The 14409-nt window shown below is 40.4% G+C and overlaps 1 protein-coding gene across 1 annotated transcript in view; it reads left to right on the top strand.

Annotated features, from left to right (window-relative positions):
- The window catches only part of kcnd1 (potassium voltage-gated channel, Shal-related subfamily, member 1), a 112080-nt gene that overhangs the window by 416 nt on the left and 97255 nt on the right, over positions 1-14409 (top strand). Inside the window, exon 2 of the mRNA XM_079828002.1 lies at positions 557-2395. Coding sequence (XP_079684128.1) covers positions 1281-2395 — 1115 coding nt within the window. The 5' untranslated portion in view covers positions 557-1280. The remainder of the gene's footprint in view (positions 1-556; positions 2396-14409) is intronic.

Here is a 14409-nt window from a genome sequence, read left to right as displayed (position 1 = left end):
TCCTACGTGCATGTTCTCTTGTATGGTGCAGGAGGTGTAGAGTAATGTGTTATTGATTTTTGATTGTGGGAGCATGTTGTATGCATTATGTTGGGACTGGGCTGGGTCACCTGTCTTCCTCCAGGACCCATTAACGTCAGCCGTGTGGTTATGTGATGCTACCCTAAAAAGTTTGTGTATTCTGCTTTAGGGAGGTTATTCATTCATACAGAGACATTTAGATGCAACAGGAAGTTGCATTAGCTTAGAAGTGGTGAAACACTTTATTGATTTACTTATTGATTGTTGTGAAGAGTTTAAATGTGTGTCTCTGTGTGTGTGTACTGTAAAAAAATATGCAAATATGTATTTATTTATGTAGCTTTGTAACCGTAATGCCACACCTTTTTCCGTTTAAAGTCTGAATGAATGTAGCGTGAGAGAGATCTCATACACAGACTGTGAAGCTTGTTTATTTAAATAGTCTCTGACGTAAAACAAGCTTATGAAAGTATCTACTGTGTCCCATGTTGCTTTCAGACGTCACCTAAGGTTTTGTTATGATGTTTCATGACAGGTGTGTGAAGGACCGGCCATACTTGGAGTCCAGGAGTCTGTAGTTCTGAGATCTCCCTCTGAAAACCTTCTCAGCCTCTTGCAAGATTGAGTAGCCGCTTGAAGCTCGAAGAAAGGAAAGAAACATAAAGGCAGGACTCTTGAAACTGCATAGAAAGGAGGGAGAACGCCTACAAACGAAAGAATGGACACAGTAGAGGAGACATAGTCTCTTGCTAACATCAGAAAGCCTCATCACAGACTAATAAAAATTTGAAACGGCACAGAGCAGCAACAAATCAGTATTCTCCGGCAGAGCCTGCAAGATATGGCCAAGAGGGTTAACCCTTTAGATGGCTGAACTGATTCTTTGAACAGCCACAATCTGTAAACAAAAGACTTGAACTAATGAATTTTAATGGGTCATTTCAGGATGGTTTTTGATAAATGGAGATCCTGAGATTCAAATGGCTTTGACACTTTGACAGCCGCAAATTTTTGTAGCAGATAATGCAAACATTCGTCTACTTCCATTTACCTCAGAGGAGTCCTTCCTAGTGTATTAGATGTACAGACAAACCGAGAGACGTACAACTAACTAGTCTGAGATCCTCACCTCTGATGATTAGTTTGGAAAGACTTTTTCTGGTCCAGAAAGGTTCAGAAAATCTTCTCAGGGCTGACTGGCTCAGGACTCCTCTTTGGCGTATTTGTTTCAGTAACGACGTTTAGCCACCAGATTAAAGATGGCTGCCGGAGTGGCAACATGGCTACCGTTTGCCAGGGCAGCGGCTGTTGGCTGGCTTCCTCTGGCCAAGAAAAACATGCCCAAACCGCCCGTGGACAAAAAGAGCCGCAACGACGAGATCCTCTTCGTGAACGTGAGCGGGCTCCGTTTCCAGACATGGAAAAACACGCTGGACCGCTATCCTGACACTCTGCTGGGCAGCTCGGAAAAGGAGTTTTTCTACAACGAGGACACTCAGGAGTATTTCTTCGACAGGGACCCGGAGATGTTTCGCCACATTTTGAACTTCTACCGTACGGGTAAGCTTCACTACCCCCGGCAGGAGTGCATTCAGGCCTTCGATGAGGAGCTGGCATTTTACGGCATCGTGCCAGACATTATCGGAGACTGCTGCATGGAAGAGTACAGGGACCGCAAGAAGGAGAACCAGGAGCGTCTGGCCGAGGACACGGAGGCCGAGATGGCGACGGACACGCCTCTGCCGCCGCACAGCACATCTCGGGAGCGCTTGTGGCGCGCCTTCGAGAACCCCCACACAAGCACTATGGCTCTCGTTTTCTACTATGTCACAGGTTTCTTCATCGCCGTCTCTGTCATAGCGAACGTGGTGGAAACTGTCCCCTGCCGACCCATCAAAGGCAGCAAGAAAGACTTGCCGTGTGGTGAGAAGTACTCACTGGCGTTCTTCTGCATGGACACGGCCTGTGTGCTCATCTTCACATTCGAGTACCTCATGAGGCTTTTTGCCGCGCCCAGCCGTTGCAAGTTCATGCGCTCGGTCATGAGCGTAATCGACGTCGTCGCCATCATGCCCTACTACATCGGCCTGGTCATGCCTGAGAACGAGGACGTGAGCGGCGCGTTTGTCACATTGAGGGTGTTCCGCGTCTTCCGGATCTTCAAGTTCTCCCGTCACTCTCAGGGCCTGCGGATCCTGGGTTATACTCTGAAGAGCTGTGCTTCTGAGCTGGGCTTCCTCCTGTTTTCCCTCACCATGGCCATCATCATATTTGCCACCGTCATGTTCTACGCAGAGAAAGGCACCAAGGGAACCAACTTCACCAGCATCCCAGCCTCCTTCTGGTACACAATAGTCACCATGACAACGCTTGGGTAAGTTAATTCCCGTTTTACCTGCAGATGGTTTGAATATGCAACAGATTTATCTTCTATACGCACAGAGCTTTTCTACAACTATCGAGTGCTTGTTTGGACTGCAGAGTGAAACGGGTTCCATGGTAGTATTGAAAAAGCTAAGGAAGGAGATGAGATCCATTAAGAACTTTATGGAAAATTCCCATGTGATCCAAACCACTTACTGCTTCATTGCTCATTTATGATGCTGACAGTCTTCTTATATAGAAGTTCCACCAAAACTTTTGCGTTTTAGTTATAGCTATTGTGTAAACCGTTGAGTTCTTTTAAGTTGAAGATTTAACATTGTTTTGGTGTTCACATGTAGGGCCACCCTAAGTTTGCATGAGCAAAATGTGTATAGTCGAGGGATTTTCATTTCACCAGCGTACAGGTTTGGTATTGCAGCAGCTTTTTAGGTAAGAAACCTGTCTATATGTTTAAACAAAAAATGCACATTTGTAAGGTTAGTGAATCATCCCTGCTACAAAAATGGAATATGTACCTTTGATTCCCTCAATTATGCCCTGAAACCTTCTCTGTAGTGAGTCATTTACTCACAAACTGAGCTGTGAGTGAGTTATGTACTGTTTCTGCACTATAGTCTTCAGCCACGTCTTCTGGCCATTGGTTTGCTGTCAGGCTTTAGGGAAGCAGAAATGTGTCCAGTTTTCTCTTGTTCATTGATACTGTTTAATCCCTCAGAGAGATAGATGAAGAGTGAAACGCTGTGTCACTGCATTTGAGAGGAGAGGATGAGGAGGATAGATGAAGCGTAGACCTTTTGTGTCTATGTGTGTGTGTGTGTGTGTGTTTCTCCAACTTTTTTCCTGAAACATTTGGCTGTTATGCTAAATGTCTCAATATGGTTTCTTTTTTCCATGTTGTTGTTGGGTAGAAAACACCCACACAGATGCAATGAGAATCATTCAGCACTATAGCACATGTAGGCTGTGTTCGGAATATCATACTACTATTTTTTCAGTATGTACTAAGTATACTGCATAGTTGTATGCTATTTTCTGCAGGGAACAACTGAATGAGCTACTGCATTTGGCAAAAAAACGCAGTATATAGCATAGTAGCACACTTTCTGAGATACTGTATCCCACAATGCAGTGTGCATTTCATGACCTTCCATTTCCAGTGTTCCGGATGAACTGGCAGCAAAATCTACTTATTGGTTTTCAAACAGGCTTACCTGTCCTGAACACTGATGCTATTGGTTGAGCCACTGAGGTACTAGGATAGAGTACAACAGTCTTCCAGGTTCTGGAAGTGAAATTCCCATTAATTTTCACCTTATAGAAATCGATCTTTACAACTGGTATTAAGATGTATTTTGGTTGTTCAGACCACAAGTGGACAAGGGAGACACATTCTTGTTTACACCTGGTGTTTTAATCCGTCTTTTTTGTCCACTTTCAACCACTTTTGTCCGGATTTCTTTGAGGGGAGGGTCTATGGGTGGTAAATGTATGGGCTTTTTCAGATCTTTCCATCTAATGGATGAAATAAGCTCACGCAATTTAATGAATGCGAACAGAGATGACGGAAAAACACATTAAGCAGCAGCTGATAGTCGCAAGACCACGTTGGACGCGGTGAGTGTGTGTTAGAAACCGGGAATGGTCAGAAAACAAACATTGTGTTTGGTGCGTTTTTTGTCTTCAAACCAAACTTTGGTCTTCAGCCAAAAGGCTGGCACGCTTTGATGTTTACGCAGGTCAGTAGGTGGAGAGCAGGCAGTGTTTTGTGGCTGTTTGACCACATGAGCAATGCGTTTTTCACTACTTCTGGAAGTGGTCAAAAGTAGACAAGCTCAAAATGTTTTAGACCACGTTTTGTCATCCACTTGTGATCCAGTTGACCAAAACGAATCTTAATAGCTGGAGTAAACAGGGCCTTAGATTATTACATACCTATACTGTACGTATAAACCTTTCAAGACAAAATTACCATGAGTTCTGCAGTTATAAATTGATGTAATAGCCTACACGTCTATCGTATCCCACCATTCCGTGTAATTTCAACTTTTTTCAAATTGATGAATAACTACGGTACTTATAAATAATGTATTAAATTATTTGAAAGCCCTATGTGAAGTAAGTGGATGGTATAATTTCTACTGGAAACTAAGTGCTGCTAAAAAAGGTTGGTGGTCATTGCACACTGTATCATATTGATTTGGGGTAAGGTCACAAACTCATATTTGTCATGCTTATTGTTGCATATACTGCTGTTTCACACACTACACAACACTGGTGTTTGGATTTGGTGAAACACCATTTATGTTGCACTAGGACAGTGGGCGAATAATGATCGTCTGTAGACAATAGTGGACAGGTGGATAGGCTATCAGATTCACATTAGTGTTAATGACAACCTAAATCTTGGGTCTTCCCATGCATTATGTAAATGAAGGAAATGGCACCATATTACTCTTAATATTTGAGCTAATCGTGCAAATGTCAGGACCTGCGTATTAACACTCTGAAGCAATGCATCATCCTGCTTACATGATCATTGCACACACATATGTACTACCTGCTATCAGGTTTTCAGCAGTGTTTCATTAAATGTCATGCACACTTTAAACATTAATCTTCAGTGGTTTCTGCAGGGATGCTGATCATTATAAGAGGACTATAACCATATCCGAGCAGAGTTATCTAAAAGTCGACATATTTTTGTAAAAATGGGTATATGACATGATCTCTTCCACCATAGAAAGCTAAATATATTAGCTGTATTATATTATTAGATTCACCCACCTCATGAAGAGCGTTTCCCAAACATTCTCATTAATGTTAGATGTTCAGATGTTTGATCTGACATTATTATGGTTTCAAATCTGTATATGTACACCGACGCAAACCATCTAATGTGTTTATTAGTAGTAATCGCTGTTACTATTGCTCATATAAGGCTGATTTGAGCAAAGTCTTAAACTTTTTCATGTGTGATGGTTTAAATTGTGTGGTTTGTTGGGGAATGGTGTTGTATTTTGTTTATAAAGGATTAGTTTTTATGATTTTTCTTATAGTGGATGATGCTGTGGGTAAAAATGTCCTGTAGACCGCATAGTAGCTTTGAGTGGGCAAGTGCCACTCGCTTTGTCTCTAAAATGTACCTATTTTAGATGTACAGTCATGATCATAGATGCATTTAAACTGATGGGGATTGTTATTGATTGTGTATTTTATGTGTGTAAAAACACAAAGTTGTGATGTAAAACAAGGGACTATCTGTGATACCATCCAGCAACTTTAAAACCTAATCAGTGACATTTTACCCTCAAACTAATTACTTTTACATAGACCCGGCTATGTGACCGTTGCATAGTCTCCAAAGAAAATCAAATCTGGAAGCAGTCATGTTGGAACAACAAAAGTAATATTCAGTTTTCAAATGTAATGCTTTCTGATCACATTTATATGTTAATATGCATGAAAAACAGAGCTACAAGAAGTATGGCATTTTAAACCCTTTAATCATATTTTCCAAATATAATTATGCACTTCTGTGGTTTGGAAATCTCGGGCAATGAAAAAGCAAATAACTCCATCAGGTTGCATGCTTCAGCGTGCATGTTAATGAATGTCTGAATTGAATAAATGAATATATTTGTGGGTGTTCCTGAAGTTACAGTAGAGAGGTCACCTGATGCATTAATGTTTTATCCTGGGTTGGGTTGATTGGCCGTGTTCCCTCTGGTGATGGCCGGATAAACGCTCTGCTTTAGCCTTACTATGCAGATAGAAATGCATGTGTGCAGATCAAAGGAACGAGCAAAGACTCTTTAGAGACTCTCAGTGAGTGCAAGATTCGATTGGTTGGTCTGTGGCAGCAGTTGAGTGGAATGCACATTACCAAGACTTAATATCCAACTTTACGCTTCCTCTCCTTTGACCTTGACAGGGCAGCGTTTGGAGCAGGAGCTGCTGAATTAAGATGTCTGCTTCATTCCATTTGGAGACTGTGTTAAATGTTTAATGCATCCTCTAAGTTATTATTTAAAACAACCTGGGTGAAAGCAGGATACAATAGCCCGGTGTGTAATAAATTGTAGAAGCTGCTCGTAAACTATGGGATCTAAATAATGAATGGATGGATGGATGGATTGATTGATTGATTTAGACTGTAGTTCTTAAACTTTTCTTTTAGTATCTTGATTTTTAAGGCCCAGTATTGTTTTAATTCCAGAGATATGGGGATGTCAGTGTGGCTTCATGAGTAAATTGGTAAATTGTACATATTTTCAGTGGTCAAAAACCAAATGCGGGTCACTTTGCATACAGCTAGAAGAATGTCTGAAGAAAGCATCTTGTTTCCTTCTATCTAAACAATTGCATAGAACATGCCCATCTGAGTGCCCCCAAAAAATATTAGTTTGCATGTTTGTAGCTCAAGAAATATTAAAGATATCATAATATCATTTTAGATTCGTATTCCCATGAAACTTTTCCTTTGGAATCTTTTGAAATTTTTAAGGCCTTATACACTCACCTAAGGATTATTAGGAACACCATACTAATACTGTGTTTGACCCCCTTTCGCCTTCAGAACTGCCTTAATTCTACGTGGCATTGATTCAACAAGGTGCTGAAAGCATTCTTTAGAAATGTTGGCCCATATTGATAGGATAGCATCTTGCAGTTGATGGAGATTTGTGGGATGCACATCCAGGGCACGAAGCTCCCGTTCCACCACATCCCAAAGATGCTCTATTGGGTTGATATCTGGTGACTGTGGGGGCCATTTTAGTACAGTGAACTCATTGTCATGTTCAAGAAACCAATTTGAAATGATTCGAACTTTGTGACATGGTGCATTATCCTGCTGGAAGTAGCCATCAGAGGATGGGTACATGGTGGTCATAAAGGGATGGATATGGTCAGAAACAATGCTCAGGTAGGCCGTGGCATTTAAACGATGCCCAATTGGCACTAAGGGGCCTAAAGTGTGCCAAGAAAACATCCCCCACACCATTACACCACCACCACCAGCCTGCACAGTGGTAACAAGGCATGATGGATCCATGTTCTCATTCTGTTTCAAGCCTGTAGTGCTCCAGTCAGAAATTGAAGCTTTCGCGCCTCGATCGCCCCCCCGGTGGCCGGTCCCAGTATAGCTCCTAAACCCCGCCTCTCCATGTATTTGAATGGGCGCGAGACACACTAAACAATTTAATTACACTTCAAATAATTGTTTCCTAAAGATGGTTTCTGTCATTTTAGGCAGTTTTTATTACAATAATTTCATTTCAAGTGTTCGTTTTTTAAATAAGTTTAGTTTTAGTGAGTTATTTGATGCTATAAAAACGGGGGGTGTGACGTCATGATTGACAGCTGAGATTGACGGCTTCTCTGAGTGAACTTGTCACTGAGGCACTAACAGACTTTTTTCTGGATTTTTGGGAGGAGATTGGAGCTTTAGCTTTAATTTCTACACTTCCATAACTGTTTATTTCACACCAACATAATTAATTGTTCTGCATCTGCGAGAGTGTGGGCGGGCTTTTGATAATCGCGCCTCTACTTCCTGTTCTCTACTGCGCAACTCCGGTCCCGAGATCGCTACTGCGCAGACTCGGTCCCAAGATGTCAGCGCCGTGAGCGGGCCTATGAAAGCTTCAACTTTGGTCAGCGGAAGTCAATGAAGTCGCATCGTCCATATTTTTTTACGGTCTATGTTCTGTTTATGCCAAATTCTGACTGTACCATTGAATGTCTCAACAGAAATCGAGACTCATCAGACCAGGCAACATTTTTACAGTCTTCAACTGTCCAATTTTGGTGAGCTTGTGCAAATTGTAGCCTATTTTTCCTATTTGTAGTGGAGATGAGTGGTACCCGGTGGGGTCTTCTGCTGTTGTAGCCCATCCGCCTCAAGGTTGTGCGTGTTGTGGCTTCACAAATGCTTTGCTGCATACCTCGGTTGTAACGAGTGTTTTTTTCAGTCAAAGCTGCTCTTCTCTCAGCTTGAATCAGTCGGCCCATACTCCTCTGACCTTTAGCATCAACAAGGCATTTTCGCCCACAGGACTTTGTAAACCCTAGAAATGGTTGTGCGTGAAAATCCCAGTAACTGAGCAGATTGTGAAATATTCAGACCAACCCGTCTGGCACCAACAACCATGCCACGCTCAAAATTGTTTAAATCACCTTTCTTTCCCATTCTGACTTTCAGTTTGGAGTTCAGGAGATTGTCTTGACCAGGACCACACCCCTAAATGCATTGAAGCAACTGCCATGTGATTGGTTGATTAGATAATTGCATTAATGAGAAATTGAACAGGTGTTCCTAATAATCCTTTAGGTGAGTGTATGTTCAATCCCAGAGATATCGGAATGTCAATGTGGTAATATCTTACTCTGGCTCCGCCCTCCTACGTACTTCCGCTCAATTTTCTTTCTCCTTCAGTACTCCGTCTGGGACTGCTGTATATGCTTAGGTTTTCACCCAACAATTTTTTACCGGTCCAATCAGCGAACAGAGGGAGTCGCTGAGAACGATGACGTTGATATTGTGCGCTAGTTTGGTTGTAGTTCAGTAATGGCGGTGGAGAAAGATGTGAGGGAAGCCATTCATTCCTGGCACCACTGCCAAATATCCAGAAGTTAAAGCCAGAGCAAAAATAATCTTTGCTGAGTTTTATTGGTGGCCATGATGTTGTGGCCCGGGAAAAGTTTGATTTTCCAGCTCGCTCCGTTAGTGGTGAAGGAGTTGAAGTTAACACCCACGTTAAAATCCCTGGCCGAATTACCTACTGTTTTAGACAAACACCCAGTCCCGCCACCTCAGGCATCATTAAGTGATCGCGCTTAGGGCATCAAAATGGCCAGCGGCGGCACTGCAAACACCAAGGTCGTGTGGTAGTTGAATTGCTCTCCGAATCCCCATCTCTGAGTTTTCAAGAATATATCTTATATCTTATCTATATCTTTGACCAGAATATAACCTTTTTGACCCCTGCAGAGCACCGTGCGGTTGCGTGCGCTGTAATTTGGATGCATTTCTAGACTTGTATTTCTTTAAATGCTAGCAAGTGTCTACAAGAGCAATATATTTAATCACCGTTAAAAAAATAAAAAGAAGAAAAGCATGTAAATATTTGAATTGGGCCGTTATTTACGGCAGCATTTTTTATTATCATACCAAGCATATGACAGCATATTTACAGCATATACAATCATGTTACGGACCACGAGAGCAGCGCGTTCCCGATCACAAAACTCTCCCCGCCACGTGAATAAATCACAATCCGAATGCACGAGTTTTAGGTTTTATCACTGAGGTGGTGAGCACATTTATTTGCGGACTTCCATGTGAGAATCAAAGGAGAATGGCGCGTGACATACGTCACAACCAAATGTTAGCGATTCGTTATGGCAGATCCAGAGTGACTCTGGGCAGATCCAATAGTTTTAAACTTCAACAGAGTACCCGCCTTCAAGGAAGTAAACCCTCTCGAGTCGGCAATCACGCCGGCGTGATTGGCTTGCTTTTTTTCTTATCAGTGCCAAAGAGACTCGTTTTTTATCATTCAGGCAAGTATTATACACCATTATAATCTGTTTCTTTCTTTTTTTTTTTAAAGTTTCTTTTTTTTTTTTTTGTACCGTCACAATAAAAACAAATGGTTGTGCTTTTTGCAAAATAAAGAAATCTCTTGTCAATGGAGAGTGGCCAGACTCTCTGTACAAATGAAATGTACGAGAGTCTGGTAAGACCAGGCTAGTAACATCTAGTTACGCTACAAAATTCCTTCTTCCAAATATCTCTGAAACTGATTCAAATATAGATTCTTATAAGTACATATTAGAGAGGTAATATTCCTCAACTTGACTCATTTTTTGCGCTCAGACGTGGATGTTCTATATATTTGTTTTGGTAGAGGGAAACAAGATACATTTCTAGCTTCAACATTATTTGTTCTTTTTTAAACACAATAAGTATAATTTCTTTGAAATGTTGCAGGGATATTTGGTTTTCATCCATTGGAGGGTAAAATTCAACATTTTGAATGTGGAGTTGCATTGGGATCCCCATATCTATGGGATTGAACGATATAGGGCCTTAAAAGTGAAGATTACAAAAGAAGTTTATTAAAAATGAGAATCTAGAAGGATATTGAGATATCTTTAATACTTTTACAGGCGCGGAAACTTTGCAAAAAGAATATTTATTGCACTCAGACATGTTCTATGCAATTGTGTTAGGGGAAAAAAATAGATTCTTTTCTAGTTTCAACATTTATTTGTTCTTCAGATACTCCTCTTTAAAAGAAAAAGTATCAGCTGTATGCAAAGTGACCCACATTTGGTTTTGAACCTCTGAAAATGTGTACAATTTACCAATTTACTCATGGAGACACATTGAGATTCCCATATCTTTGGAATTAAAAATTAAGATACTAAAGAAAAGTTTGTTAAGAACCAGAATCTAAAAGGATATTAATCTTTAATACTTCTTGAGTTACAGGCATGCAAACTTGAAAACACAAGACGTGCTTTTTGCCATTTTTGAACTGTCACCGTTGGTATATAATGAAACAAAGAGAGCAAAAGTCAACAGATTTTACTAGTAGACCTACCAATCTCTGTGTAAAAATAAAATTATGCTGTGGCCATCTTTCTAAAGTCATTTTTGCTGACCTGTAATTTGGCTCCAAATCTGGATTTGGACAAAATCCCTCTACAAAATAGTGGATTACTCAGTAAATATACATATGTGACATTTAATGTTTTGGCTTTCATCACTATTTATGTTTGTCTATCTTCAGAAAAAATATTAATAAAATCTAAAATTTTAGCCAGGGAAGTTTCCGAAATTTGATTGAGTTGATATGGAATGACCCAATTCCTCTTCTTGTCATTCATTCATTCATTCATTCATTCATTCATTCATTCATTCATTCATTCATTCATTCATTCATTCATTCATTCATTCATTCATTCATTCATTCATTCATTCATTCATTCATTCATTCATTCTTAATTTGCCTTTTGGCCTATTTGCATTTCATTTTAAGGAAAGTGGAGTGTAGACAAAATAGGAAAATAGGGTGAGTGAAGGGGAATGGGATTGGGACATGACCCAGGTCAAACTTAAACCTGGGTTCCCTTGAGTGAACAGCATGTCCTAACATGCACCTCTGACAGAATATAAGGATGTACATTCATTCTTTTCATTTGTTTTCAGCTTTCAAAGTGCACATTAGGCAAGATATTTAATTATTATTTTTTTCAATCAAACTGAATAAATGCTTGTGTTTGCAATTTATCAAAAACAGATGTGATGGGCTGTTCAACTCTTTCCAGTTGGGGAGTAACGCTAATCTCTCCCTTTACAAGAGGACAAAACTTGTTGTCCCAGAGCGTCACTGTCCCTCTCTAGAGTCCACTCTGACCATCTGCTGTTGGCTTATATAAGTGTCTTGTGGGAAAAGCATCGCCCTTGAACAATGCAAGACCCAAAAGACCTCACGGCAGCCGTGCTAAGCGCTAACGTCTGTGACAGAAACCACTCAACTTATCACTTCATTGAAGCTGTCAGGCTGCGTGATGGGATTGTGGCTCTTATTTTATTATTTATTTTTTTCTCCTCAGACTGATGACCTGTCAGAATTATGTATTAGTGATGTAATGTGGTTCTGGTCTTGGTTCAGTTGACATAACTCATCTCGTGCTAGAGGCAGCAGGGCACCTTTTTTTTGGCGTGTAAAGGTCTGTCGTGATTGGCTGGGAGATTTGACTGTGGCATAAGAGATAATGCTGGCTGAGAACAGAGATTTAATTCAGGTGTGGCTATGGTTCAAGGGAAGGATTTATAATTTCTACTAACTCTCAGATGGGGTCAGGTGTCTTTGTCGGATGTCATGTGCTCCGCCCAAAATCGCGTACTGTCTGAGTAAGTATACATTTGAATTTGAATTTACTTTGCGACCATTAATATAGTATGAATATGGGTAGTATGAATGATTTTCGGATGTACTACATCCGCATTTTGTCATTATAATGTGACCTACCAGTGTCAGTTGCGTTGTTTCACCACCATGCATAAATCCTCTCCCATGGCCTCATGGGATAGTAAAGTGTCCATCATCAGAATCTCACAGGAAGCAGTAGGTGATCCGGGAACTTTTCGCCCACTATTTTTCGAATACTATGTATACTATTCTTTTGGGCGTACTGTTTTTCGCATACTATATAGTAGGGAAGTATTCATTTTCAGATGTAGCGATGGTCTTCAAACACACCATGCCATAGCAACCATTCAGAACACCTAGCAACACCCTGGCAACCACCCGCACCATCCTTGTATATGCGGAAATGCAAATAAGATTTGACAGCAACGACAAATAGAGACTTTTGGGTCTGTTCCTCACATAAATGTCTTCAGAAGGCTCAGAATGTAACACAAGACTTGTATGGACAACTTTTAAAGTAGTTTTATGAGGCCATTTTGTCTATTTTGGAGGATGACTTTAATTTGTATGTGAGGATGAGTAAATGATGATAGAGTTTTCATTTTTGGCTGAACTATACTTTGAGATAAGTCTATTGACCTTTTCTTTGACAGCTGGCACATTGTGTTTTATAATTTAGTGCGACGTCACATATTGATGGATGTTTAAGTAATTTTAATCCGCCACTTTATCAAACCAAACCACCTTCCTCCCTGCAAATGAATTTGAACTCATCTGATCTGGAGTAAAACCAATATCACCAGCTGTCTGTGATCTTCCCGTCTGTAATTATGGTGGCGCTGTTAGGTGTCTCAGGCTGTCTGACTCTGAGAGATCGCTCTTAAAAGCACAAGCAGTGTCTCAAACGTTCTGCCAATTCCACCACACTTCCAGGTACTGTTAAAGAAGTGATCAAGGTTAGATACTGTCAGCTTTTAATGGCGCAGTCTTTGTGTGACATAATGGGCCCTATTTTAACGATCTGAACGCATGGTCTGAAGCACATCGCGCAGGTGCACTAAGGGCGTGTCCGAATCCACTTTTGCTAGTTTAACGACAGGAAAAACGGTGAGGGTTGTACATATTCTCTTAATGGTTTATGGGTGTGTTTTGGGCGTAACATGCATTAAACAAATCAGAGTCTCATCTACCATTCCCTTTAAAAGCCAGTTGCACCATTTTGGTATTTACATGACAGAATTTGCGAGAAATCTCTCCCCAAGAGGAATCCTTTTATTTTTAAAATTTAAAAATGTTTGCGTGCTGCTTCGCGTCCCTCTGTGTGTAATAAGCAAGTGTACGAGCCTTGTGGACTCGCCTATAGGCACATATTACTAACGCAAAACACAAAAAATGCTGCGCTATTGACCTTAGGTTTTTGTTGGTCAATGGCGCCATCAATGCGTCTGAACACACCTGGTTTTCAGACCAGCACGCCCATGGGCAAACAGAGTGCATTTGCTGTTTAAACAACGTGGCGCTGGACGTGAAAATGATAACTGCATCAGGCTTAAACTAGCAAAAAACACTTGCGTCACACCTTGCATCGCATTGTGCCGGGTGTATGCAATGTGTGTTCTTTCTGGATAAAGTTGTATGCTGCAATTTTCGAAAATGATGCGTATATACTGTATATATATATATATATATATATATATATATATATATACAACTTGTATGTTTACAAAAGCTAACAAATACACATTTGTGCATGTTGCCAAGTCCTCTTATTTTGTAGCCAACTGTCATAACGTATTTTTGCAATTTTTTTGTGTGTAATTTTATGCTGTTTGGATTTTTTTCATACAGCAAGTTAGTTTTCAAATCCAACTTTTTGGACCACACTGACCATCATGAATTCAATGCCTATTTTTATTATAAATGTTTGTGTTTTATAATTGTTTTTGCTCTTCAGACTACTATGGTGTCAGATACTCAGACTAGATTTTAATATTAAATTTTTTATGTTTTGCGTTTATTTATTTATGCATTGTTCTTCAGACTTGATAGATTTTTTTGA

This window comes from Gobio gobio (genome assembly GCF_949357685.1).
Source record: "Gobio gobio genome assembly, chromosome: 10".
Taxonomy (NCBI): Eukaryota; Metazoa; Chordata; class Actinopteri; order Cypriniformes; family Gobionidae; genus Gobio; species Gobio gobio.
Note: the sequence above shows the minus strand (reverse complement) of the source record. Positions and strands in the feature narration are given on the sequence as shown.